General features: G+C 40.7%; 2 protein-coding genes across 4 annotated transcripts; one reads left to right on the top strand and one right to left on the bottom strand.

Moving 5' to 3' along the window:
• Positions 1-1218: 1218 nt before the first annotated feature.
• Positions 1219-11369, bottom strand: LOC106577707 (5-hydroxytryptamine receptor 3A-like). The gene is made up of 10 exons (XM_045700581.1): positions 11330-11369; positions 10955-11070; positions 9715-9759; positions 7919-8028; positions 6745-6917; positions 6503-6660; positions 6182-6392; positions 3749-3907; positions 3467-3590; positions 1219-1234 (listed from the first exon to the last, which is right to left on the bottom strand). Exons 1-10 carry the CDS (start codon positions 11367-11369, stop codon positions 1219-1221), a joined length of 1152 nt encoding a protein of 383 aa, XP_045556537.1.
• A 9332-nt stretch (positions 11370-20701) lies between these two features.
• Positions 20702-24057, top strand: LOC106577738 (U2 small nuclear ribonucleoprotein A'). Of its 3 annotated transcripts, none has more exons than XM_014156061.2 (5): positions 20702-20785; positions 21863-22152; positions 22334-22513; positions 22985-23062; positions 23511-24057. In XM_014156061.2, the coding sequence occupies exons 2-5, from the start codon at positions 21968-21970 to the stop codon at positions 23653-23655; spliced, it is 588 nt and encodes a 195-aa protein (XP_014011536.1). In that variant the 5' UTR covers positions 20702-20785; positions 21863-21967; the 3' UTR covers positions 23656-24057. The 3 variants fall into 3 exon arrangements, with proteins under 3 accessions (XP_014011536.1, XP_014011535.1, XP_014011537.1); XM_014156060.2 differs by having other exon boundaries at positions 22331-22513; XM_014156062.2 differs by lacking the exon at positions 21863-22152 and having other exon boundaries at positions 20726-20785; positions 22322-22513.
• The last annotated feature ends 287 nt before the right edge of the window (positions 24058-24344 follow it).

Raw genomic sequence — 24344 nt, 5'->3', positions numbered from 1 at the left:
GCTTACCCACACCGCGTCTCACAAAGAAACGGTGGTTGGAACCAAAAATCTCAAATTTGGACTCCAGACCAAAGGAAAATTTCCACCGGTCTAATGTCCATTGCTCGTGTTTCTTGGCCCGAGCAAGTCTCTTCTTCTTAATGGTGTCCTTTAGTAGTGGTTTCTTTGCAGCAATTTGAACATGAAGGCCTGATTCACACAGTCTCCTCTGAATAGTTGATGTTGAGATGTGTCTGTTACTTGAACTCTGTAAAGCATTTATTTGGGCTGCAATTTCTGAGGCTGGTAACTAATGAACTTATTCTCTGCAGCAGAGGTAACTCTGGTCTTCCATTCCTGTGGCGGTCCTCATGAGAGCCAGTTTCATCATAGCGCTTGATGGTTTTTGCGACTGCACATGAAGAAACTTTCAAAGTTCTTGAAATGTTCTGTATTGACTGACCTTTATTTCTTAAAGTAATGATGGACTGTTGTTTCTATTTGTTTATTTGAGCTGTTCTTGCCATAATATGGACTTGGTCTTTTACTTAATAGAGATATATTCTGTATCTCCCCCTACCTTGTCACAACACAACTGATTGGCTCAAACTCCACAAATTAACTTTTAACAAGGCACACCCGTTAATTGAAATGCATTCCAGGTGACTACCTCATTAAGCTGGTTGAGAGAATGCCAAGAGTGTGCAAAGCTCTCATCAAGGCAAAGGGTGGCTATTTGAAGAATCTCAAATATAAAATATATTTTGATTTGTTTAACACTTTGTTGGTTACTACATGATTCAATATGTGCTAATCTACAATGTAGAAAATAGTAAACATCAAGAAAAACCCTTGAATGAGTAGGTGTTCTAAAACTTTTGACTGGTAGTGTATATGTTATGAATTCCAATTTGTTGTGGCTAACATTAGCTAGCACTAGGGGTTAAGGTTAGGAGTTAGGTCAAAGCATTAAGGTTAGGGGAAGGGTTAGCTAAAACGGTCAAGGTTAGGGGAAGGGTTAGCTAACATGCTAAGTAGTTGCAAAGTTGCAAAAACGCTAAAGTTGTCCGTGATGAGATTTGAATATGCAACCTTTGGCTTACTAGACATTCGCGTTATACACTTACCCATCCACCCTGACCAATCGCACTCCTGTCTTTTTTTGCCTTAAATAACCTTATATCTTATGTAACCATACCAATCCTAAAATATTATACTAATTTGAGTACCATGTTATCTCTAGTCTGAGACCAGTCTGGAAGAGATCAGGGACGGTCATCATCAGGTCAACACCTGTATTCTCAGCACTGCAGATGGAGAAAGAAACACTAGGCCTCCTTCAATGGTAAGAGAGGGACAACTTTTAGTACTTGGAAAAACATTTGTCTTACTAGTGCTCATGGAGGTTGTGTATGAAGCGTAGTAACCCCAACATGTTCTCAGGGTAGGGCTTATTTTTGTTATCAAGTTTCAGGATCAGTTCAGATGCCAGCAGCGAACACAAAACAAAATCTGTAAATTGCGTACCTCTCAGTATTAAAGCCTTCTACACACTCTTCCAGGGGATATCCCACTCTATTGTTTTAGTGTTTCCATATACTGTACAGATTTAAATATACACTGGGTGGTTCGGGCCCTGAATGCTGATTGGCTGACAGCTGTGGTATATCAGACCGTATACCATGGGTATGACAAAACATTTCTTGTTACTGCTCTAATTACATTAGTAACCAGTTTATAATAGCAATAAGGCATTGCGTCTAAGAACAGCCCTTAGCCGTGGTATATTGGCCATATAACACACCCCCTTGTGCATTATTGCTTAAATATACGCTGAGTGTACACATTCGGAGCACCTTCCTAATATTGAGTTGCACCCCCTTTTGCCCCCAGAACTGCCTCAATTTGTCGGATCATGGATTCTACAAGGTGTCGAAAGCGTTCCACAGGAATACTGGCCCATGTTGACTCCAATGCTTCCCACAGTAGTGTCAAGTTGGCTGAATAACCTTTAAGTGGTGGACCATTCTTGGAACATACAGGAAACTGTTGAGTGTGAAAAACCCAGCAGCGTTGCAGTTCTTGACACACTCAAACCGGTGTGCCTGGCACCTACTACCATAACCTGTTTTAAAGGCACTTAAGTCTTTTATCTTGCCCATTCACCCTCTTAATGGCACACATACACAATCCATGTCTTAATTGTCTCAAGACTTAAAAATCATTTTTTAAACTGTCTTCTCCCCTTCATCAACACTGATTGAAGGGGATTGACATCAATAAGGGATCATAGCTTTCGCCTGGTCAGTCTGTCATGGGAAAGAGCAGGTGTTCCTAATGTTTTGTACACTCAGTGTACACGTTATGGTAAATTATAAAAAATGACATCTGTCTCACCTTTGATCTCCACTGATAGAAGGCTCTCTCCTTAACACATTGCTCCAGAGCTTGTATGCTGCAGTTGCTTGACTGTTTCCCCTACTGACGTCAAATTCCATTGTTTCAGAACGCCAAACATCCAGAACTTTCAAAAGTACTTCACAAACCGTTTGTTTAAAATTAATATTGTTACTTTTTTAGCGATAATATGTTTATAAATAAACTGAAAAACAATACTATGGTGCCTAGTGAAGGGTTTCCTTCTCCATGACCCCTTGTTTCATATACACCCTTTAACACCACTGATGAGTTTGTGGTTTGAACTCAAACAAATGCTTACACACCGAGACACACACACACACATTATAATAATGTTGCATCTATTATAAAGCATGTAAAAATACATATTCTATCAAATCTTTAAAGAAAATGTGTATTTTACGAAAGGATAAAAGGAACATTAAATTGTTTTATAGTGTTCTGAATATTTATTAATATTCATGAACAGAAGAATGTGCTTTAAAAAATTGTATTACAGATAGGTTTACTAACCGATAGATTGCAGACAAAATGTCCTAAATGTAGAATAAAGGTTGTTTTCTTTATATCATGGGAAAAAGTGTATGTTAAGCACTACTTTGGTTTTGGGGGATTTATTTTGTTATGAAGGACAGTAAACACACGAGCAAAGCAAACTAGCAGTTTATTTACCATCCGTAAACTCAACCACAAAGTAATATCATGAAGGACAACTCTACAGATACAGACACCATGTACAACCAATTTGAAAGAAGAAGAAGATCGCACGGGTCAAGTAACTTAAAAATGTAAGGTCAAACACAAGGCATGTGAGTATAGCTAAATATATATTCTAGAATATAGGCAAATAGCAGACAAACACAAGGGGCCTAGAGCGCCAAGACATGATCTACACACACCTTATAAAGTGCAAAACTAATGAAGCCACTGATGATAAGTGAATACCAGAAAACCAATGGTGGTGATGAGATAAAGGCAAAAGTAAGCCTGGTCAATTTGTCGGCCCACTCTCTCCCAGTACCCAGGCTTTTTTTTGTCACATCTCACGCTAGCAAAAAAACATTTCTGCCGTATGTTCCGCACCTCTAGGATCCGCTGCAGTAGGCGGGGGTTGCTCAGCCAGTCTCCATTAAGGTCCTTGTTTGGAATGTCCTCAACCTTCACCAGGCTGATCTCAGCATCTCTCTGAGACTCTAGGAAGAAAATGGGAGGTTTTGTAGCAAGTATTAGAAACATAAGGAAAGATCTTGAGCATCATGAACAATCCCCTTCCTCCCCTCCTAGAATCAATGTGGCGTTTACCCAAGAATGAACACTCTTATGAGGATGACAAAAGAATGAGAGATTTCACCTCTTTGACAGTCGGTCTCTTCCGGAGTCTCCTCACAGGTCTTAGAAGAGGTCTGGACGTCGTGATCAACCCTGCTGTCCATATCAATCAGGAAGCTCACCAGCATGGTCTCCAGGAGACTGAGCCCCGTGAGGGCAAAGATTACGATGCAGTAAAGAGCTGGAGATGGAGGACAAATGATGTGAAGAGGAGATGAAGACTTCACATTGTACATTTCCTATCCTTAATAACAAAAGTGCAGGTTTACTGTGGGCTTGTGTTATCATAAACTGATAGAGATGTGTTCCTATAATCACGTAACTGCTTGACATGTTCTTTTTATCCACAAAATGTCAACTGTGGCCCCAGATGACCAGACTTGACCATTTACGGTACAAAATAACATGAAGTGCTAACAGCTTAGCCATAATCAAAAAGTTAATTAGAAAACATTAGCCTTGCAAAACAGTTTTAGCTTAGCTAGCATCTATTTGTCACAGTCCACTGTGGTGCTATCACAGACTGGAACATGTTCCGGGATTCTTCCGATGGCATTGAGGAGTACACCACATTAGTCACTGGCTTTATCAATAAGTGCATCAAGGACGTTGTCCCCACAGTGACTGTACGGACATACCCCAACCAGAAGCCATGGATTACAGGCAACATTCGCACTGAGCTAAAGGGTAGAGCTGCTGCTTTCAAGGTGTGGGACTCTAACCTGGAAGCTTATAAGAAGTCCTGCTATGCCTTCCGATGAACCATAAAACAGGCAAAGCGTCAATACAGGGCTAAGATTGAATCGTACTACACCGGCTCCAACGCTCGTCTTATGTGGCAGGGCTTGCAAAGTATTACAAACTGCAAAGGGAAGGACAGCCGCGAGCTGCCCAGTGACATGAGCCTACCAGACGAGCTAAATCACTTCTATGCTCACTTCGAGGCAAGCAACACTGAGGCATGCATGAGAGCATCAGCTGTTCCGGACGACTGTGTGATCAAGCTCTCCATAGCCGACGTGAGTAAGACCTTAAAACAGGTCAACAGCCTATAGGGAGCCTATAGGGAGGAGGTCAGAGACCTGGCCAGGTTGTGCCAGAATAACAACCTATCCCTCAACGTAACCAAGACTAAGGAGATGATTGTGGACTACAGGAAAAGGAGGACCAAGCACGCCCCCATTCTCATCGACGGAGCTGGTTGAGAGCTTCAAGTTCCTTGGTGTTCACATCACCAACAAACTAGAACGGTCCAAACACACCAAGACAGTCGTGAATAGGGTACGACAAAGCCTATTCACCCTCAGGAAACTAAAAAGATTTGGCATTGGTCCTCAGATCCTCAAAAGGTTATACAGCTGCAACATCAAGAGCACTTGACTGGTTGCATCACTGCCTGGTACAGCAATTGCTCGGCCTCCGACCGCAAGGCACTACAGAGGGTAGTGCATACGGCCCAGTACATCACTGGGGCTACGCTTCCTGCCATCCTGGACCTACACCAGGCGGTGTCAGAGGAAGACCCTAAAAAATGTCAAAGACCCCAGCCACCCCAGTCATAGACTGTTCTCTCTACTAACGCATGGCAAGCGGTACCGGAGGGCCAAGTCTAGGACAAAATGGCTTCTCAACAGTTTTTACCCCCAAGCCATAACAGGTAATCAAATGACTACCCGGACTATTTGCATTGTGTGCCCCCCCACCCCTCTTTTACGCTGCTGCTACTCTCTGTTTATCATATATGCATAGTCAATTTAACTATACATTCATGTACATACTACCTCAATTGGCCCAACCAACCAGTGTCCCTGCACATTGGCTAACCAGGCTATCTGCATTGTGTCCCGCCACCCACCACCCGCCAAACCCTCTTTTACGCTACTGCTACTCTCTGTTTATCATATATGCATAGTCACTTTAACCATATCTACATTTTTTACATTTTTTTTTTTTTGTCATTTAGCAGACGCTCTTATCCAGAGCGACTTACAGTAGTGAATGCATACATTTAATTTCATACATTTTTTTTTTCCTGTGCTGGCCCCCCGTGGGAATCGAACCCACAACCCTGGTGTTGCAAACACCATGCTCTACCAACTGAGCTACAGGGAAGGCGTGTACATACTACCTCAGTCAGCATGTACATACTACCTCAGTCAGCCCGACTAACCGGTGTCTGTATGTAGCCTCGCTACTGTTATAGCCTCGCTACTGTATATAGCCTTGCTACTGTTATTTTTCACTGTCTTTTTACTGTTGTTTTTATTGCTTTACTTACCTATTGTTCACCTAATACCTTTTTTGCGCTGTTGGTTAGAGCCTGTAAGTAAGCATTTCCCTGTAAGGTCTACACCTGTTGTATTCGGCGCACGTGACAAATACACTTTGATTTGATTTGGAGAGGTAGATATGGATTGAGATTTGACATGGTATGATTGGTAGTTAATATTATTACCTATGAGTGGCAGGTCATCTGCTGTGGAAGGCAGGATGTCATTGAGAATCAGCAGTAAGACAGAGATGGACAAGAGTATGGTCACTTTGTAGCCCAGCTTTTCCCCCTTGGCCTCATCAATGAAAAAGGAGGCCAAGTCCAGGATGAGGAAAAATAAGAGTGGTAGTAGGAGGTTGATCACATATAAAAGGGGTCTTCTTCGTATGCTGATCTGTGAGGAAAATAGTAACTTACTGGACTTAACATTGTTTTTTGAGAATGATCAAATACCATGAGAGAACACATTCCTATTCAAATTCTTGCTCTCTCTGATTTGCATACCTTGTAGACCAGCTTGTCCCAAACAATGTTGTTGTCGTAGATTAGCTTTTCCATGGACAACCTAATGCCCAGGAAGTCCCATTCCCCCAATGTAACCATGACCTTCTCGGAAAATTGGCTCATGATAATGCTGTTGGAGAAGGGCCCCAACTTTATACCTATCAGTAAAAAGATGAAAGAAAATCTATTATACCTCCTGTGTGTGTGTGTGTGTGTGTGTGTGTGTGTGTGTGTGTGTATACCTTTAAGCATAAAGGAAATAAAGGTAATGCTGCAGTTCTGGGTGTCAAAGGGGAACTTAAAAAGATTCATCTTGCAGGTGGTGGTCAACCGGCGGCTTTCTGTCACATAGGCCATGCCAGAGTGGGCCACCTCTGTGTAGGGGCTCAATGTGATACTGCCTGTATCAGAAATGCTGAGGGTGCAGACAACAGTGTATCAGTATTCAGCTACAGTAAGAGTTGACTTATTTTAAAGAGACATACTGTCAATAAATCATGATTTCTTGGCTAACATTACATCATGGAGCAACAGATTTAGTTTAACTTCACTTGGCATTAGATATCAGACTGCAGGTCAGGCCCATTGTGTTTTTCATTAAAAGCAAACAAGGCATCACTCTCCCTAGCTGAGTAAACTCAACTCTGTCCATATGCAGTATACATCTCTATGGAGTTGAGTTGCGGTGGAGTGTACCACCGGCTATATTGAGTTGCTATTAGTCGATACTGTGGTCCTTGCTTTGTTTGCTGAAATCCATACTTTTTAATATAACTCATCAAATACAATCATCTTTCTCGTTTCTGTTTCTCTAAGATGATGACACAGTGCAATTGAATCTCAGCCTACGATTAGAGTTTAATGAAAAATTATGGATTTCAACAAACAAAGAAAGGACCACAGTTACACAGGACAAACATAGGTACACAGTAAGGGTTTAACAATTGACATTTTTACAAGTATTGTCTGATAGCGACTTGATGTAGTCATAGGACACTCCAGATATGTATGGACTGAAATGAGTTTACTCAGCTGCGCTCTCCCAGTCAATGAGACATATTTGCTGTTTTTAAGAGGCTTATGAAGAGAGCAGATTGCAGTAGGAAACACATCCGTACTAATTACTATGAGTGAAAACAGCCTTTTCATAAAAGTACCTGTAATCTACAGTATATGTTGTCCCTGAAACAGTGTGCTAAACACAGACAGAGAAATGTGGTTCTCACACCCAATGCTAATGCCCATTGTTAAGGATGTTTTGGATGTGTTATTGAACCTCTTGTCAAGCATGCACCATTATCGACATTGACATTCACTAGAGTACTCTACACTTCCATTACTTTTTACATCATGGCGTTTTAAGCATGCGCAAATGATATCAATCATTTCAACATCCCTATGATGAATGATACTCACTCCTCTAAGATCATAACGTCTGGTATCCACAGCATGTCTCTGGGAACTGCTACGCTCTCAATCCCACACCAGTCATTGGGTTCCCACGATATCAGTTCATTCTCCCAGCCCTGTAAAAAGACATGGGAGCGAAGAGGCTCATGGGTGAATAAAACCGCAGTCAATGTTTTTATTAAAACATGATATAACACTGCAGTGAATGGATGGTTGTTATTGGTCAAGAGTGTAATTGAGTCATGAGGAACCAATGACATTCATATTGATGATGAATGGTTCTTATTTCTGATTAGGCAGGTTGAGTATTCAATATCAAATATGAGAGGTCAAATGAGATGAAGACATTCACAGCCTTTTAGAGATGGATTGACGTTATATCAATATAATCTATAGTCACTGGGCAATTCCATGGTAAAGGAATTACGCTGAGGCTCATATTTTTCGCTTTAAAATCTATGCCAAACAAAAACAAATGACCGCAAAGTTAAATAAACCATTCAACTCTATGTTAAAAGTAGTCCTTGTGCAATCCCCCCCAAAAAATAAATAATAATAATCGAATGTGTCATCCAGACAGACACTCAAAGTAGACCGCTGTCCATGGGGCTGAAGTTGCAACATGACTATGCAGCTACATGTCTATCTAATTGATGATAGGCTTTCTATGGTGCCAGGGCTTTGCTTTAGCTAATGGATGAATGTTTATTGGTAGGTCTATTTGGTTGTAATTTTCTCAGGTTAAGCCTAACATTTCAAGAAGCTATACACGGTGTCACAATGCTGCATTTTTAGACCGCTGGCTGATGGCAATAATGGGCTTACTTTTTGAGTAATTAAAGTTGGAAATTCAAACATTGCAGATTGTTATTCTTTTGTATCGAAAATTTATTTGACAATCAGCTACCAATGGATTTGGTAGCTGTCCTGTATAGGCTAACTGAACCTGCATTACATGAGCCGTCCTCGTGCTTTGGATAAAAAGTTGTTGTTTGTAAAAACCAGTCTATTAATGCCAAATAATAGTCAGTCCACCCTCAAAACACTAGCTTACTAGAAATTGTTTCATTATACAGTGTACTATAAATAGCTACAGTATATACTGTCTTTGGCTGCTATTTAGGTGCTATTTATAAATTTTTTCTGAAATCCTCCTTTTTTTGTGTGCAAATTTGTGTCCACGCTTGTAGGTCTACGTTGCGGGCCAGCCTGTTTTCTATACTGTGTATTGCCAACCCATACAGTCTTTACTGAGACATTTTGCATTGTATGTCCATTGCACTGCAAACAATTGAAATATAGCCTTGATTCTTGAATGATGCATGCCAAGATAGAGCAGAGACAAGAGACTGTTAATATTGCAACCACACGACTCAAACACCTGTTTAAAAAGAAAAGGAGCCTTGATGCCATGGCATTTGTTCGCAGATATCTCCCTTATACTTTCAATCGGTTTGATAGTTGTCCGCTACTTTGCAATCATACATTTTTGTTTGGCATACATTTTAAAGTGAGTCTCAGCTAAATGATGGTCCCGTGGAATTAACCTACCTGCCCCAACCACATCTTATTTTTTTTATTTTACTAGGCAAGTCAGTTAAGAACAAATTCTTATTTTCAATGACGGCCTAGGAACAGTGGGTTAACTGCCTTGTTCAGGGGCAGAACGACAGATTTTTACCTTGTCAGCTCAGTGATTTAATCTTGCAACCTTTCGGTTACTAGTCCAACGCTCTAACCACTAGGCGACCTGCCGCCCCAGTCAATCTAAATGATAACTAACTATGATTAACTGTACTTACCATTGAGATCATCACATGGGAGGTGAAGGTTTGGGACTTCTCATTCTGCAAACAATCAGAAATGAAAGGATGTCACAGAGACAACACTGGAGTGTGTGGTAGTGCAGTACATATTGTGCATTTAATTACACAGATATCATTCAGTGCACTGTATTACAAAGTGCTGAAATCAGTTTAGTACTAGTCACTTTAACATACAGGACAACCAGTTAAATGTAACTAAATGTAATCAAAAATGTAATCCATGTAATCCCCAAAAGTAATTATTTATGGGAGGGCTATAAACAATAAATCGTAATGCTGCATACTCAAAGAAAGGTTACAATCTCACCTTTCTGGTAAAAATAGTTATATATTGCTGAGGTGTAGTCACTTTTGAGGACACAAGCTCAAGTATACAGTACAAATATGATACAAATTTGAAATATTTTATATGATGTATTTCCTATTCAACAAAACTGTATGAATAAGGCTCAAAATGACATGCTTACTAAATATAGTGTAATAAAATTATAAAAGAGCTAACTATAAGATTTCACCTTCCATACATATTTGTATGTTTTAGTATTAGAGAAAATGTGCATATTTTCTAAAGGTCTCTTGATCAAAACGTTTGCCCCGATCGCTGTCAATGTCTCACAGAGCTCTAGCTTGGCTTCCTGAACTTGTTAGGAACTCGCCTTTCTTCTCAAATATATTGTCCATGACCAACAGAAAGTGTTTTTTGTTTAAAATCTAGGAATTGTTTTAAATGAATGACTATAAATTGATCTCCAAAAGTGCTACAGTGATGAAACCACTCTCTTCTGCTGCGCTAAGATGTAAGGATTGCAGGCATGTGCTTTGTCAGTGGCTGTGACACGAGGTTCGGCTAGGAGTTGATGGACAGTTGGAAGAGCGAATGAAATGGTAGGAGGGACATCCCAGCTTCAAGTGGTTTCAGATTTCACATCCTACTTCACACAGGCAAAAAAATATATAGATCCAGGGCTCCCGCTCAATGCAAGCCATTTTGATCTACATTGTCCACAGATCGATATATAGGCAAAAATGTCGGTCTGAACTGGTACCAGAACCATGCAGGTCCCCTAAACAGGGGACTTTAGATGTTTATTAACATACAGGACAAAGGATGCATGAATGTATCAGTCAGGGGTCAATACACAAGGAATATCAAACAACAGACAGTATTGAAAGTTAGATCTGAATCTGTAAGCTACAGGGAGCTAAAAATACTTACCACATCCAAAATACCATATAGATAAGTGTCCACCATAACCGGCGTAGGTGTTGTCCAGTTCCACACCGGCCGCACATTTGATAAACTCTCACTTTTCTGTGACAGACCCAGGTGATCTAGAAGACGATGATAGGAACAATTGCTCATACTTGAGACGCCACCTGCTAAGGAGATGAGGTCCCATATTAGACATTATGCTGGTACCATAATAATGGCAAACAGGACAGGTTAACTTCCTCTCATCAACCAAGTGTAGACTGTGCAACTCACGACTGTGCAAGGCATTAGCTCTGGGAGCTAACGTATGTCTACAGGTCTCAAGCAAGGTTACTCATCATGCGGAAAATGGCTAATTGAACCACCTTGAGAACTCACCCATCAGAGCCAGTGAATACAGAAGCCACAGAGCGATCATCATTGCTGTGTGTACAGGCTCACAGAGTGGTGTCCAAGTGGCAGGGCTGCGTTTTCTATTTGTGTGTGAGTGTATTGCTAGTGCGCATGACTCAGTCGACACCATCATTTTTCATGACTTTTGTCAGGGGAACAGAGTAATAAAACAAATATCCATTCTAGTTAAAATGTGTAGTTCCGCCTATTGCATAGGCGTAAAGCTCCAGTACTGAACGACACAGATTGGATTCAGTGGACTGATGGTGAGGGTCTGCTCCTAACCTAGAGCTGAGATGAGCAGCTTGTGGTCAGTAGCCTCGTCTCACCTCGTGTTTAACACCACTGCGTTTGTGGCTTGATATAAGAGAGAAGAATATGTGCTTTAGAAAATTGTATTACAGAGAAGTTTACGAACCCATAGATTGCAGACAAAATGTCATAAATGTATAATAAAGGTTGTTTTCTTTATATCACAGGAAAAAGTGTATGTTAAAGCACTACTTGGGTCAAATCGTCTCCCATTACCCAGGTTTCTTCTTGTCACATCGGCCAATTTCCAACCTTACATTCTTCAGCAAAATTCTGGAGAAATTGGTTTTCAAACAGCAAAATAATCTTTTAAGTTTAAAAAAAATCCAATCTGGTTTTCGTGCCCGCCACAGCACAGAGACAGCCTTAGTTAAAGTGGTAAATGATCTTGGAGCCAACAGATTCCAAACAGCTCTCTTTCCTTGTACTCTTGGATTTAAGTGCTGCATTCGACCCTATTGACCGTGATGTCCTTCTGGACAGACTGGAGAGGTGTGTTGGCCTCTCCAGTCCAGTTCTAAATTGGTTTAGGACCTATTTAACCGGTTAAGAGTTTGTCATCACCCTTGTTGAACATAACTCAGAGAAAATAGCCATCACATGTGCCTTTCCACAAGGTTCGATTTTGGGTCCGGTTTATATACTTGGCAGCGTTGTCAGAAAGCACATCATTGATTTGTATTGCTATGCAGAAGATTCACAACTTTACATTTCCATGTCACCAGATGATTTTAGCTCCACATAAATTATTAGACTGTATTAGTTAGTGATTTAAATACTTGGATGGCTCACAACTTCCTCCAGCTAAATTAAGACAAGGTACTTTTTATTGGAGCCAAAGCACAGAGAGAGAATCTGGCTGCACATTTTAATTCACGGGCAATAAAGATAAAACACCAGGTAAAAAGCCTAGGTGTCATTTTAGATTCTGAACTCAATTTCAAATCACACATTGGGAATGAGACCAACATAGCTTTTTACCGTCTGAGGAACATTGCCAAGGTGCGGCCGTTTCTATCTCAGGCTGATACAGAGAGACTCCTCCATGCTTTTACTACAAGCAGGCTTGACTACTGTAATGCTCTCCTGTCTGGTCTACCCAAGAAAGCCTTTGGTCAACTGCAAAACAAACAGAATGCTGCACCACAGGTGTTGACCAAGACCAGACGGAGAGCACACAATACATCGGTTTTAAGGTCTCTGCACTGGCTGCCTGTGAGTTTTAGAATTAGTTTTAAGTTTCTTCTATAGTTAAAAAAAAAAATCAATCCACGATTGTGCACCCCAATGCATAAGACATGCTTTTGAGTTACGTCCCACATAGGTCCTCTGGCACTTGCCTTTTAACTATCCCAAAGCCTAGGACCAAGAAGCATGAAGAGGCAGCCTTTAGTTACTATGGCCCCAGCCTTTGGAATAGCCTGCCAGAGAACACGAGGGGGGCTGAAACTGTGTACATATTTAACAGAGATCTTAAAACACATCTTTTTAGCTTTTTTTTCCCTTAAGGTACTTTTTCATTCATTCCGTTTTTATTGTTATTCTTTAGTTTTTTTTTAATCCTCTTATGTTTCAGTTTTTTTATTCATTTATTTATTTATGTTTTTCCCTGTGAAGCGCATTGCGTTGCATTCATGTCTGAAATGTTCTATATAAATGCAGCTTTGATTTGATCTCACGTTAGCAAAGAACCATTTCTTCCGTACTGTACGTTACACACATCCAGGATCCGCTGCAGCAGGCGGAGGTTTCCTTCAAGGTCCTTCTTGTTTGGAATGTCCTCAACCTTCACCAGACTGATCTCAGCATCTCTCTCAGGTGCTAGAAAGAAACTGGGAGGTTTTGTAGAAAGTATTGCAAACACAAGGAATGTTTTAGTTGACAAGACAAAAAAAAAAAAACACTAACCAACAAACATTACCCAAATATACATTTATTCCCCCACCCTCTCCCCTTCCCACCCACAGGACCTGCTTACTTAAGTACATATAAAGTAACGATTTTATACTGCTAAGAGTTGTAGTCCATATATAGGTATTTCTGTAAATAACGGGGACGGGGGTTGTATATGCTGTACAGTGCATGAGTGCAGAGTTTGATGGTGAGCCGTGCATTGCATGAAGTGCAATTTTGTGCTGTTTCTATCAGGTACATTGTTAAACATACTATATTGTGTATTGTACTTCTTGTATTATTTTGGTAACTACTGTACATTGCCCCAGTGAACAAGCACCAAATCACCATGCGTGAGTGATGAGTTGGATGGTGAGCCGTGGATTGCATGACGTGCAATTTTGTGCTGTTTCTATCAGAATAAATCTCCATGACTGGTGCTACAAATTGGAGTCCGTGTCGATGATTGTACACAACGCACCAGAAGAGTACTGTTACACAAGCCTCTTGTATTGTTTAAAATTGCAGGTGTAACATGGCAAAACCAAAATATTTGTCATGTTATTTCATTACCAGATGATATTGTGAATAAGCCCAGCAGGCTGTGTAATATGTTGTCATTTATATCCAGAATAATTAATAGGAATAACGTTGGGTGTTGTGCGATTAGTCTATCCTACACAATATCGCACAGTAGACTAGCGTGTCCAATCCTAGGCACAAAAACATATGAAAACATAAACTCATTACCTTGATGCGATCTCTGTTAAATCTAACGATTAGAACGGTTAGAAGCATTTGATTTAGCAATCGCATACATTAGTTTGGATTTGTGTGCCAATGAAAACTATTTTCACCATGTAACTTAAGGATACACAAAATGTTACTTAGTTACACTGCATTTCTGAGATCTCTATACAAAAGAACTGTAGGACAGCTAGATCCAGGGTTCTTACAGGGTTTAAGTTTAATGTCTAATGTAACTGATTAATGCTTAATATGATATAACGACAACGTACACTGCCATAAATGCAAGGACAGAAAAGTAATGTTTTATGTCACACAATTTGACAAATCCATCAAGACACCAACCATGATAAAGGGTTGTATTTTTTCCCTTATTTTAGCAGGTAAATTGACTGAGAACACGTTCTCATTTACAGCAATGAGCTGGGGAATAGTTACAGGATGAATGAGCCAATTGTAAACTGGGGATGGTTAGGTGGCCATGATGGTATGAAGGCCAGATTGGGACTTTAGCCAGGACACCGGGATTAACACCCCTACTCTTACAATATGTGCCATGGGATCTTTAGTGACCACAGAGACTCAGGCCACCCGTTTAACATCCCATCTGAAAGACAGCACCCTACACAGGCCAATGTCCCCAATCACTGCCCTAGGGCATTGGGATATTTTTTTAGACCAGAGGAAAGGGTGCCTTCTACTGGCCCTCCAACATCACTTCCAGCTGAATCTGATCTCCCATGCAGGGACTGACCAGGACCAACCCTGCTTATCTTCAGAATTAAGCCAGCAGTGTCATGCAGGGTGGTATGTTACAGGTTTTAAATCAACCCATGCATTTTTTATTGAATATAGCTATGATCCCCCTTATATCTTAATGTAATGACATAAAACAAATAGGCAGATTATTATCAAAGACTTATCAACTGCTGTAACAAGTTGTCCAGTATAGAAAATCCTCACTGGTATCCTAGTTTATAGAAAGACCCAAAGGTTAATATTCTATGATTTTGCACCATGCAGGCTAGCGATTGATGGTTAGTTTAGGAACCATTCTCTTGGCTGCTGTTAGGCCTGTAGGAAAAATCCTCCTCTGCCTGTATGTTACGTTCAGTGAAGGGTCATAATTAAGCAGCAGCACTTTGGGCAGACATGCAATGGGTTTAGGCAAAATGCCTGATAATGATGAAGCCACAGATTGCCAAAAGGAGAAAACCTCTGGGCAATCTTAGACCATATGAATACATGCGCCAGGAGTACCCTGGGGGCAGAGCATACAGACAGAGGTTGAGTTTATGTTCATCTGGGAAAAAAATGTTTTTGAGTCGGAGAACTCATATGGGCAAAATTGTCGTGGGTCATTTGGTAATTACATTTCTTGATGAGAATGTAATATTGGACCAGACAGTACTTCAGTTAATATCTACTGCTGGTACATCTTCATTCCATTTTTAATAGATTGGTCATATGTTGGTTTGTAGAAATATTTATAATTTGGAGACTATGCCCTTACTTACCCTGGAGGTAATTATTTTGTGGATAGGATGAGATGATTAGAATCCCAGTGTACTCCATAAGCACGCAGAGCAGAACGAAGCTGCAAATAAAAGAAAAATGAAGAACCAGGCCGATATTATTGCTTTTTCAAGTCATGGAATTGTTGGGGTCCGTTTCCTTGTTCCTTGTCAATCATTGGCTCATTGGTGAAATTAGCATTATGACAATATCTTTAATTAAATCATTCAAAAACCTTTATTAATGCAATTGCAGACAGAAGTTGACAACAGGAACATAACGCATGTTTCCGAGTAAGTTCTGCATCAAAGAAAAGGTCCCAAGTTATTTTATTAAACCCAAAGTCCAGCCCAAGTGATGTCACTTCCTACGTCATTATATTCTACTTAGGAGACCAAAACCAACACCAAAACTCTTGTTTATATACCTATCTAAAAGCTTAGCAGTAAATGTCCAAGTTGATTTATAGTGGAATGTCTGACATCTCTTACACTCCCCTGCAGAGTTCTGTCTTCAGTCACACATTTCTCAGACAGTTTCTTCATAATAGGCAGAGAGACTAGAAAAGTGCTGTGGAACAATATTAAGCCTCATAATGTATATATATTGTTCATCTGTAGTCTAGGACCCTATAAATGTAAGGACCCCTCCCCGTCTATTAATACAACATAAGCATAATCAATTATTATAATACATCAAACATTTGGTACAGCCCCTATCATGACCCCTAGGTGAACCCCTTTCAGAATGCAGGTAGGCTACAACTGTCCACAATGTCAGAGAGAGTATGAATTCCTCTCTCACTCCAAACTGGAAAAGATATTGGCTGGCCACCCATGAGGAGACTGTAATTATTAAACAATGGTATATGGGGGTGAATGGTGATGATTAATAATATATTTGCAATGGTTCCCCATTGAACACCATATTGCATGCATTTGCATGATGATAGGGCCAAAGGTAAGTTTGGCTTTTTTTGATAGAGATGTTTGAATATACCAGATCTTGGAGCCTGTACAGTTTTGCTAAATTATCGCAGAGGGGGCGCCAGGTCACTGAGACATTGGGGTTTAACCACACACATAGTGGGCACAAAATAAAGGTCCAGAAATATAATTTAAGATTGGAGAGGTTTTGACCTCCAGAACACTTCTGTCTTTGTTAAGTAGACATTTCCCCTCCATATAAATTTGGAAATCAAAGTGTGCAGTTTCTTCCAATATCCCAGCGGCGGTGAAAGTGGAATCATAGAGCTGTAAAAGTTTATCCGAGGAAGTATATTAATTTAATTTGTGCATTGAGATCATCTTTGTAGGTCTGATTCTACTTGTTTATAAACACTATTAAAATTGGTAGTGTTGGTGATCTGTAAGGATGGATGGATGTCAATACCTAGATATTTGAAATGGCTTACTATTGGGATGTCAGGGGACAGGGAGCTATTTCTCATATCTTTATAAAGCGGTAGTAGTGAAGATTTGGCCCAATTCATTTTGCAACCTGAGATTGAACTGAAGTTTTTAACGATATTGAGAAGGACAGGTAGAGAACGAGGAGCGTCTCCAACATATAATAAAACATCATCCGCATAAAGGGAGATATAGCGGTCAGAGTTGTGAGCAGTGATAGGAACATGTGTGGACTGACAGACTGCCTGAGCCAGGGATTCCAGTGATAACGCAAAGAACAAGCTGCTGAGAGGACATCCTTGCCTTGTACCTCTGGCAATGGGAAATGGTTTAGAACACAAAGTGTACAAAACATTAGGAGCACCTTCCTAATATTGAGTTACACCTCCGAATATGTCCTGGAGTCCACAAATTGTTGAAAGCATTCCACAGGGATGCTGACACATGTTGACGCCAATGCTTCCCACAGTTGTGTGAAGTTGGCTGGATGTCCTTTGGGTAGTGGACCATTCTTGATATACACAGGAAACTGTAGAGCGTGAAAAACCCAGCAGCGTTGCAGTTCTTAACACACCCAAACCGATACGCCTGTCACCTACTACCATACCCCGTTCAAAGGCACACATATTCTTGCCCATTCACCCTATGAACTGTACACACACAATCTATGTCTCAACCGTCTCAAGGCTAAAAAAATCATTATTTAACCAATGTCCTCCTCTTCATCTACACTGATTGAAGTGGACTGGGCCTAAGTTATACTATGAAACAATTATCTTATTTAGGAGGCTAAAATTACATTTCATCTTTTCACAAATAGTTTCATATTTAAACATTTCAATTGCACAATTCCTCACCCAACAGGGCAATGTCATGAAGGTGCTTAGGGTCATTGTCCTGTTGAAAGGGGAAGCATCGCCCCAGTCTGAGGTCCTGAGCACTCTGGAGCAGGTTTTCATCAAGGATCTCTCTGTACTTTGCTCTGTTCATCTTTGCCTCGATCCTGACTACTCTCCATCATGCCACCACTATGCACTATGGGATGGTGCCAGATTTCCTCCAGACGCTTGGCATTCAGGCCAAATAGTTGAATTTTGGTTCAGATCAGAGAATCTTTAGGTGCCTTTTGGCAAACTCCAAGTGGGCTGTCATGTGCCTTTTACTGAGGAGTGGCTTCCGTCTGGCCACTCTACCATAAAGACCTGATTGGTGGAGGGCTGCAGAGATGGTTGTCCTTCTGGAAGGTTCTCCCATCTCCACAGAGGATCTCTGAAGCACTGTCAGATTGAGCATCGGGTTCTTGGTCACCTCCCTGACCAAGGCCGTTCTTCCCTGATTGCTCAGTTTGGCCGGGCGGACAGCTCTAGGAAGAGTCTTGGTGGTTCCAAACTTCTTCCATTAAAGAATGATGGAGGCCACTGTGTTCTTGGGGACCTTCAATGCTGCAGAATTTTTTTAATACCCTTCCCCAGACACAATCCTGTCTCGGAGCACTACGGTCAATTATTTTGACCTCATGGCTTGGTTTTTGCTCTGACATGCACTGTCAACTGTGGGACCTTATATAGACAGGTGTATGCCTTTCCAAATCATGTTCAATCAATTGAATCTACCACAGGTGGACTCCAATCAAGTTGTAAAAATATCTCAAAGGTGATCAGTGGAAACAAGATACACCTGAGCTCAATTTCGAGGGTCTGAATACTTATGTAAATGTGATAATACATTTTACATTTTTAATACATTTGCAAACATTTATTAAAACCAGTTTTCACTATGGAGTATTGTGTGCAGATTGCTGAGGATTTATTTGTATTTAATCCATTTTAGAATAAGGCTGTAACGTAACAAAATGTGGAAAAAGTCAAGGGGTCTGAATACTTTCCGAAGGCGCTGTATATGCAGTTATCTTAGCCAGCAAGCCAGCCAGCCAGCCAGCCAGATAAAGTTAGTTATTTTAGTATGCATGCTAGCCTAGCCAGCTAACTAGCAAACCACCACGGTTGACATAACTAAGTAATAAGCCGGAAATCAACACCAATTAATCTAGCCCAAGCAGGAACCCAGAGACCACAACAAAACAAATCCAGTAGATATACAGTAGAGAGCGGAGACTTACCGATTGACGGCTGAGTTGGCAACCAAATAAGAGCCAAGGAGCAAGGTACTTCAGAGCGAGAGGCCGTTTCACCGGCCGAGGAGGAGACAGCTAATAGAATAGCAATAGTACTAAACCCGGAAATGAGCCTGGGTCGTTCAGTCATTCCTTTGGGGAAAATGTATGGAGAAAGAATGGAGAAAAACACAGAAAATAAGGTCTGAGGTTAATACAGGCTTTGGAGATCTTATACGTTTTGTTCTATGAGATAATCAACATCCCTGCTGTTCACAGCATGGTTACCAGGGGACTAAAACAGCTGAGAAGTTGAGCCTCACCCTTCAAATCTCTTAGTGGTTGAGGAAATTAACCCACTATGCTGTTTACTTTCTGCATCTGCATTATATTGCTGAGTTTACCTTTAGTAACATGTATATAGATAATGTTACCGTTACATTTGCTGTGTTATTTTAGCCAGTAATATTACTGTTTAGTGTTATATTGTTTATTTCAGGGGAAATGTGCAGTATCTATTAGTATTCTAAACTACACCGAAGCAAAAATAAACGCAACATGCAACAATTTCAAAGATTTTACTGAGTTACAGTTCATATAAAGAAATCAGTAAATTTAAATAAAATCATTAGGCCCTAATCTATGGATTTCACATGACTAGGAATATAGATATGCATATAGATATATAGATATAGATATGCAAAAAAGGTAGGGGCGTGGATCAGAAAACCAGTCAGTATCTGGTGTGACCACCATTTGAAACATGCAGCGCAACACATCTCCTTTGCATAGAGTTGATCAGGCTGTTGATTGTGGCCTGTGGAATGTTTTTCCACTCCTCTTCAATGGCTGTGCGAAGTTGCTGGATATTGACGGGAACTGGAACACGCTGTTGTACACATGACTGGAACACGCTATTGTACACATAACATGTCTGGTGAGTATGCAGGCCATGGAACAACTGGGACATTTTCAGCTTCCAGGAATTATGTACTGATCCTTGTGACATGGAACTGTGCATTATCATGCTGAAACATGAGGCGATGGCGGTGGATGAAAGGCACGACAATGGGCCTTAGGATCTCGTCACGGTTTCCCTTGACTAGAAGAATAACTATAAAGGATTTTTGTTTGGGAATAACTGGGCCAGTACATTGTGGAACATTCAGAGACAAATGTATTATGTAGAATGAACATGCCTCTCTGACACGTGGAATAAGGAATCATGTCAGCTCTATTCATTACATTTCTATCTGAAACTTAACATATTGTTACGGCACTTGTTATGCCGGGTCTTGTCCTTTGGGAGAACCCGTGGACAGGAAGGGGTTAACGGCCAATGTGATTATCCGGATCTTGTGATCCAGAGCTGAGCCATGAATGAGTGCCTTTTATGTGCAGTGAGCAGACTGCATCTCGGCCGGTAGAGCTGCCTGAAAACCACACATCGTGGTGAGTTGGATCAAATGGAATGATTACCTGTATATAGATCTGTTCATGTGCTGTATGTATTGTTTGTGAAATCATGTTTGCCTATTTGAACTGACCTGCTTCTATGAATGTTCCTATGTATCCCTGACAAGTCTGAGAGACAGCTTTGCTGCACCCGTGGTGTCATTCGTGAGCGATCCAGATTGTTTTTTAAGAGTTGCCGACCATACAACCTTAGCTTTTTCATATCATTTTTTCAAATGGCAAGATTTAAAGATGTTTGTAGAACTATGAGAAGGCTAATCTGCTTGGAGAAAAACATTTCACTGAGGGAATTACATGCACAGGCATTTCGTCTGGTTTTCTAACAGAGTGGGTCATTCATTCATAGCCTCCTGGACTCCAATACCCTAGCCCTGATCTAATGGTGAATTGTCTTTATAGTAGCACATGACAACAGGCACTGCTGTTGATCTACTGTATTCTACAAATAAAGAAGGGTGAACTGAATGATAACCGAACCACCTCGCTGACGGTAAACTACTGTATTATGCCGTACTCTCAAGCCAGAAAATGCTTGTTAGTGTAGTCTTTTGACCAGTGTAACAGTGCTGTAATGAACTCATGTCAACATTCCAAAATTAAAGATGTACACAACACATCTCAAAGGTGAAAAATGGTTATACATATTCAATTTTGGTCCTGAAGGTCTACTGCAGCTGCTGGTTTCCATGCAATCCCTCCGATCAGTGACTGATTCAGATCTGGGACCAAATACTATTTGAAATAATTTCAAATACTTTAGCTGTGCTTCATTGAGTTTCCCTGTTGCAAACCCCACCCGCATAGCAACCCAGGCAGGCTGAAGCAAACACTCAAAGTATGTAAAAGATTGCAAATAGTATTTGAACCCAGGTTTCCCTGGGACATCAGCTGAATTAACTACCTAGTCTGTCAATTATATGTACAATTCAGCAGATGTTTGGGTGAGCGATTAGCATTTTGGCTGCTTGTTTATGTTTAACTCCTGGAAAAGAGATTTTGGAAATTAGTACTCTCAATAACTAAACCATGATGCCCTTGTCGTTTTGATTTGAGGGTGGATATTGGGAGTTATGGCGCCATGTATCTGAATCCCCTGGTAATCTGGCTAGTTGGCATCGAGAAGTGAAGTGTTGAAGGCTGTAGTTCGGCCTCTTGGCCATGGAGACAGCGGGGCCTCCTGCTGCACCAGGCCAGCCTGGCCAACCCGGTCAGCCAGGCCCGGTGCTGGGGCTTCGGAGTCTCTCCTTTGCCTACCAGGGATTGCTAGAGATCCCCTACGAAGTCATACTAGCCCAGCGAGACACCCTGGAAGTGTTGGACCTCAGCTACAACCTGCTGGAGGAGTATCCTTCTGCTCTGAGCCCTGTAGAGACAGAGGCAAATACACACACATTACATACACACACATCTGAATTCCATCTCTCTCTTTCACGCACCAATCAGAGACATGCTATGCATGTGTACTATACTATTAACACACAGTCTACCTGGCAATGTTTGTCCTTCATTCAGCTGCCAACGGAGCCCAGCTCTCCTGGGTGAACTGGAGAAGCTCAGCACTCTGATCCTGGACTGCAACAGCTACTCGTCCCACGTCAAGTTCCCCTACATGCCTAGTGTCACCACCGTGTGGATCAACAAGAACAAGATCGGCAACCTGCCCACCTTTGTTGAGGAGATCCGAAGCAAGTTCCCCAACATCAAGTAAGACTGGCTTTTACTGAAGCCATTGGGGCAGTGTGTGCCTGTGTGTTTTTGCCTGGGTGACAGTTTCTGTTGAAGTCAACACCTTTGTTGGTTTCGTTCCAAACTGCGTTCAGTAGGGTGCAACATTGTGGAGCATTGAACAGACATGTTATTACAACATAAAAAAAGCATGAGACCATAACCCAAAGACCATTTTCAAGTTTCAAGTTTTAATGTCACATGCACAAGTACAATGCAGAAATACATATCAATGTAATCCTAAAAACAACACAAGGTAGAACAAACAAGAAATACAAATAAGATAAGAACAACACAAGAAAGTAAATAAGATATATACAGGGTCAGGTCCAATACCATATTTACAATGTGCAGGGATACTGGAGTGATAGAGGTAGATATCTAAAGGGGTAAGGTGACTAGGCATTTAAGTGTTGTTGTCTGACCTCTGGATGTTTTTACTTCCTTTAGGATTCTCAGCATGATGAACAACGAATCAGCACCCAGCTACTTCAATGGAGGGAGTCTAGACCAGTACATAGACTACAGGTGAGCTTGAGTGAACACAGCTGATACACTAAAGCTGCACCTTTTTGATCAGGTGTCTTTTTAGATTCAAATGAGAAGGATGTGTTGTGTAACCTTACAGGTCATAGGAATATGACATGATTCTATAACTCAAAATAAGTTAGAGTTAAAATTGTGTGATATGCAGTGCATTTCGGAAAGTATTCAGACCCATTGACTTTTTCCATTTTGTTACGTAACAGCCTTGTTCGAAAATTGATTAAATTGTTGTTGTTTTTTTTGCATCAATCTACACACAAAAAACACTTGCGGGTAAGTTTTGGAACGCGGGCCGCCTGTTGCCGACCCCTGCTATATACCAGACGTACTGTTCCTCATCAATATGTTATGTCATTACTACAGTATGAAATGATGTGCTTTATGCTTTTTGTGTCTCGCCCACCAACATGTTCCTCCTCTGGCCACACAGGCAGTATGTGATCAGTCAGATCCCAAGCCTGAAGATCCTGGATGACACTGAGGTTTTGGAGAAAGAGAGAGCGCAGGCTAAGAAGACCTATAGGATACAGAGGACCAGGGAAGGCAGCAAAAAGAGGAAGGAACTTCAAAATTAAACCCTCCATAACACTGCTCCCTATCGAACTGAACTTTATCAAAGATTTATCAAGATGAGAAAAAATAATCATTGTATAGATAGATGACTAGTTCAAGGCAAGTTAGCAAAATTTCAAATATATTTTCAACATGTTTATCTATCAAAATTAAAATGGGATAATTTCTCTTATGACTTTATGGATGGGGGGTTCTAAGCTGAAATATGGAATTGTTTAAAGATGGTCATACTATGGATAATTTAGCTATTTGATTTGGAATCTTAGGACCCCTTCAGGTATAACACATATTTGATCAAATATTGAATTTGGCCTTTACTACTATAGCACATAGAAACACATTGAATAACACACTGATAAATGGCTAAAAAGACAGTCAGAAAATAAATCATAAGGAACAAGGTTTTGAAGTGTCTGTCCTATATCTAGAAGATATAAGAACGCTGATGAAATATACAGTATCAGTCTAAAGTTTGGACACACCTACTCATTCAAGGGTTTTTCTTTATTTTTACTATTTTCTACATTGTAGAATAATTGTGAAGACATTAAAACTATGAAATAACACATATGGAATCATGTAGTTACCGAAAAAAGTGTTTAACAAATCTGAACATCTTTTAGATTCTTCAAAGTAGCCACCCTTTGCCATGATGACAGCTTTTGCACACTCTTGGCATTCTCTCAACCAG

The sequence above is a fragment of the Salmo salar genome, chromosome ssa18 (genome assembly GCF_905237065.1).
Source record: "Salmo salar chromosome ssa18, Ssal_v3.1, whole genome shotgun sequence".
Classification (NCBI taxonomy): Eukaryota; Metazoa; Chordata; class Actinopteri; order Salmoniformes; family Salmonidae; genus Salmo; species Salmo salar.
The sequence above is the reverse complement of the archived record's forward strand: the minus strand, read 5'-3'. Positions and strand labels throughout refer to the sequence as shown.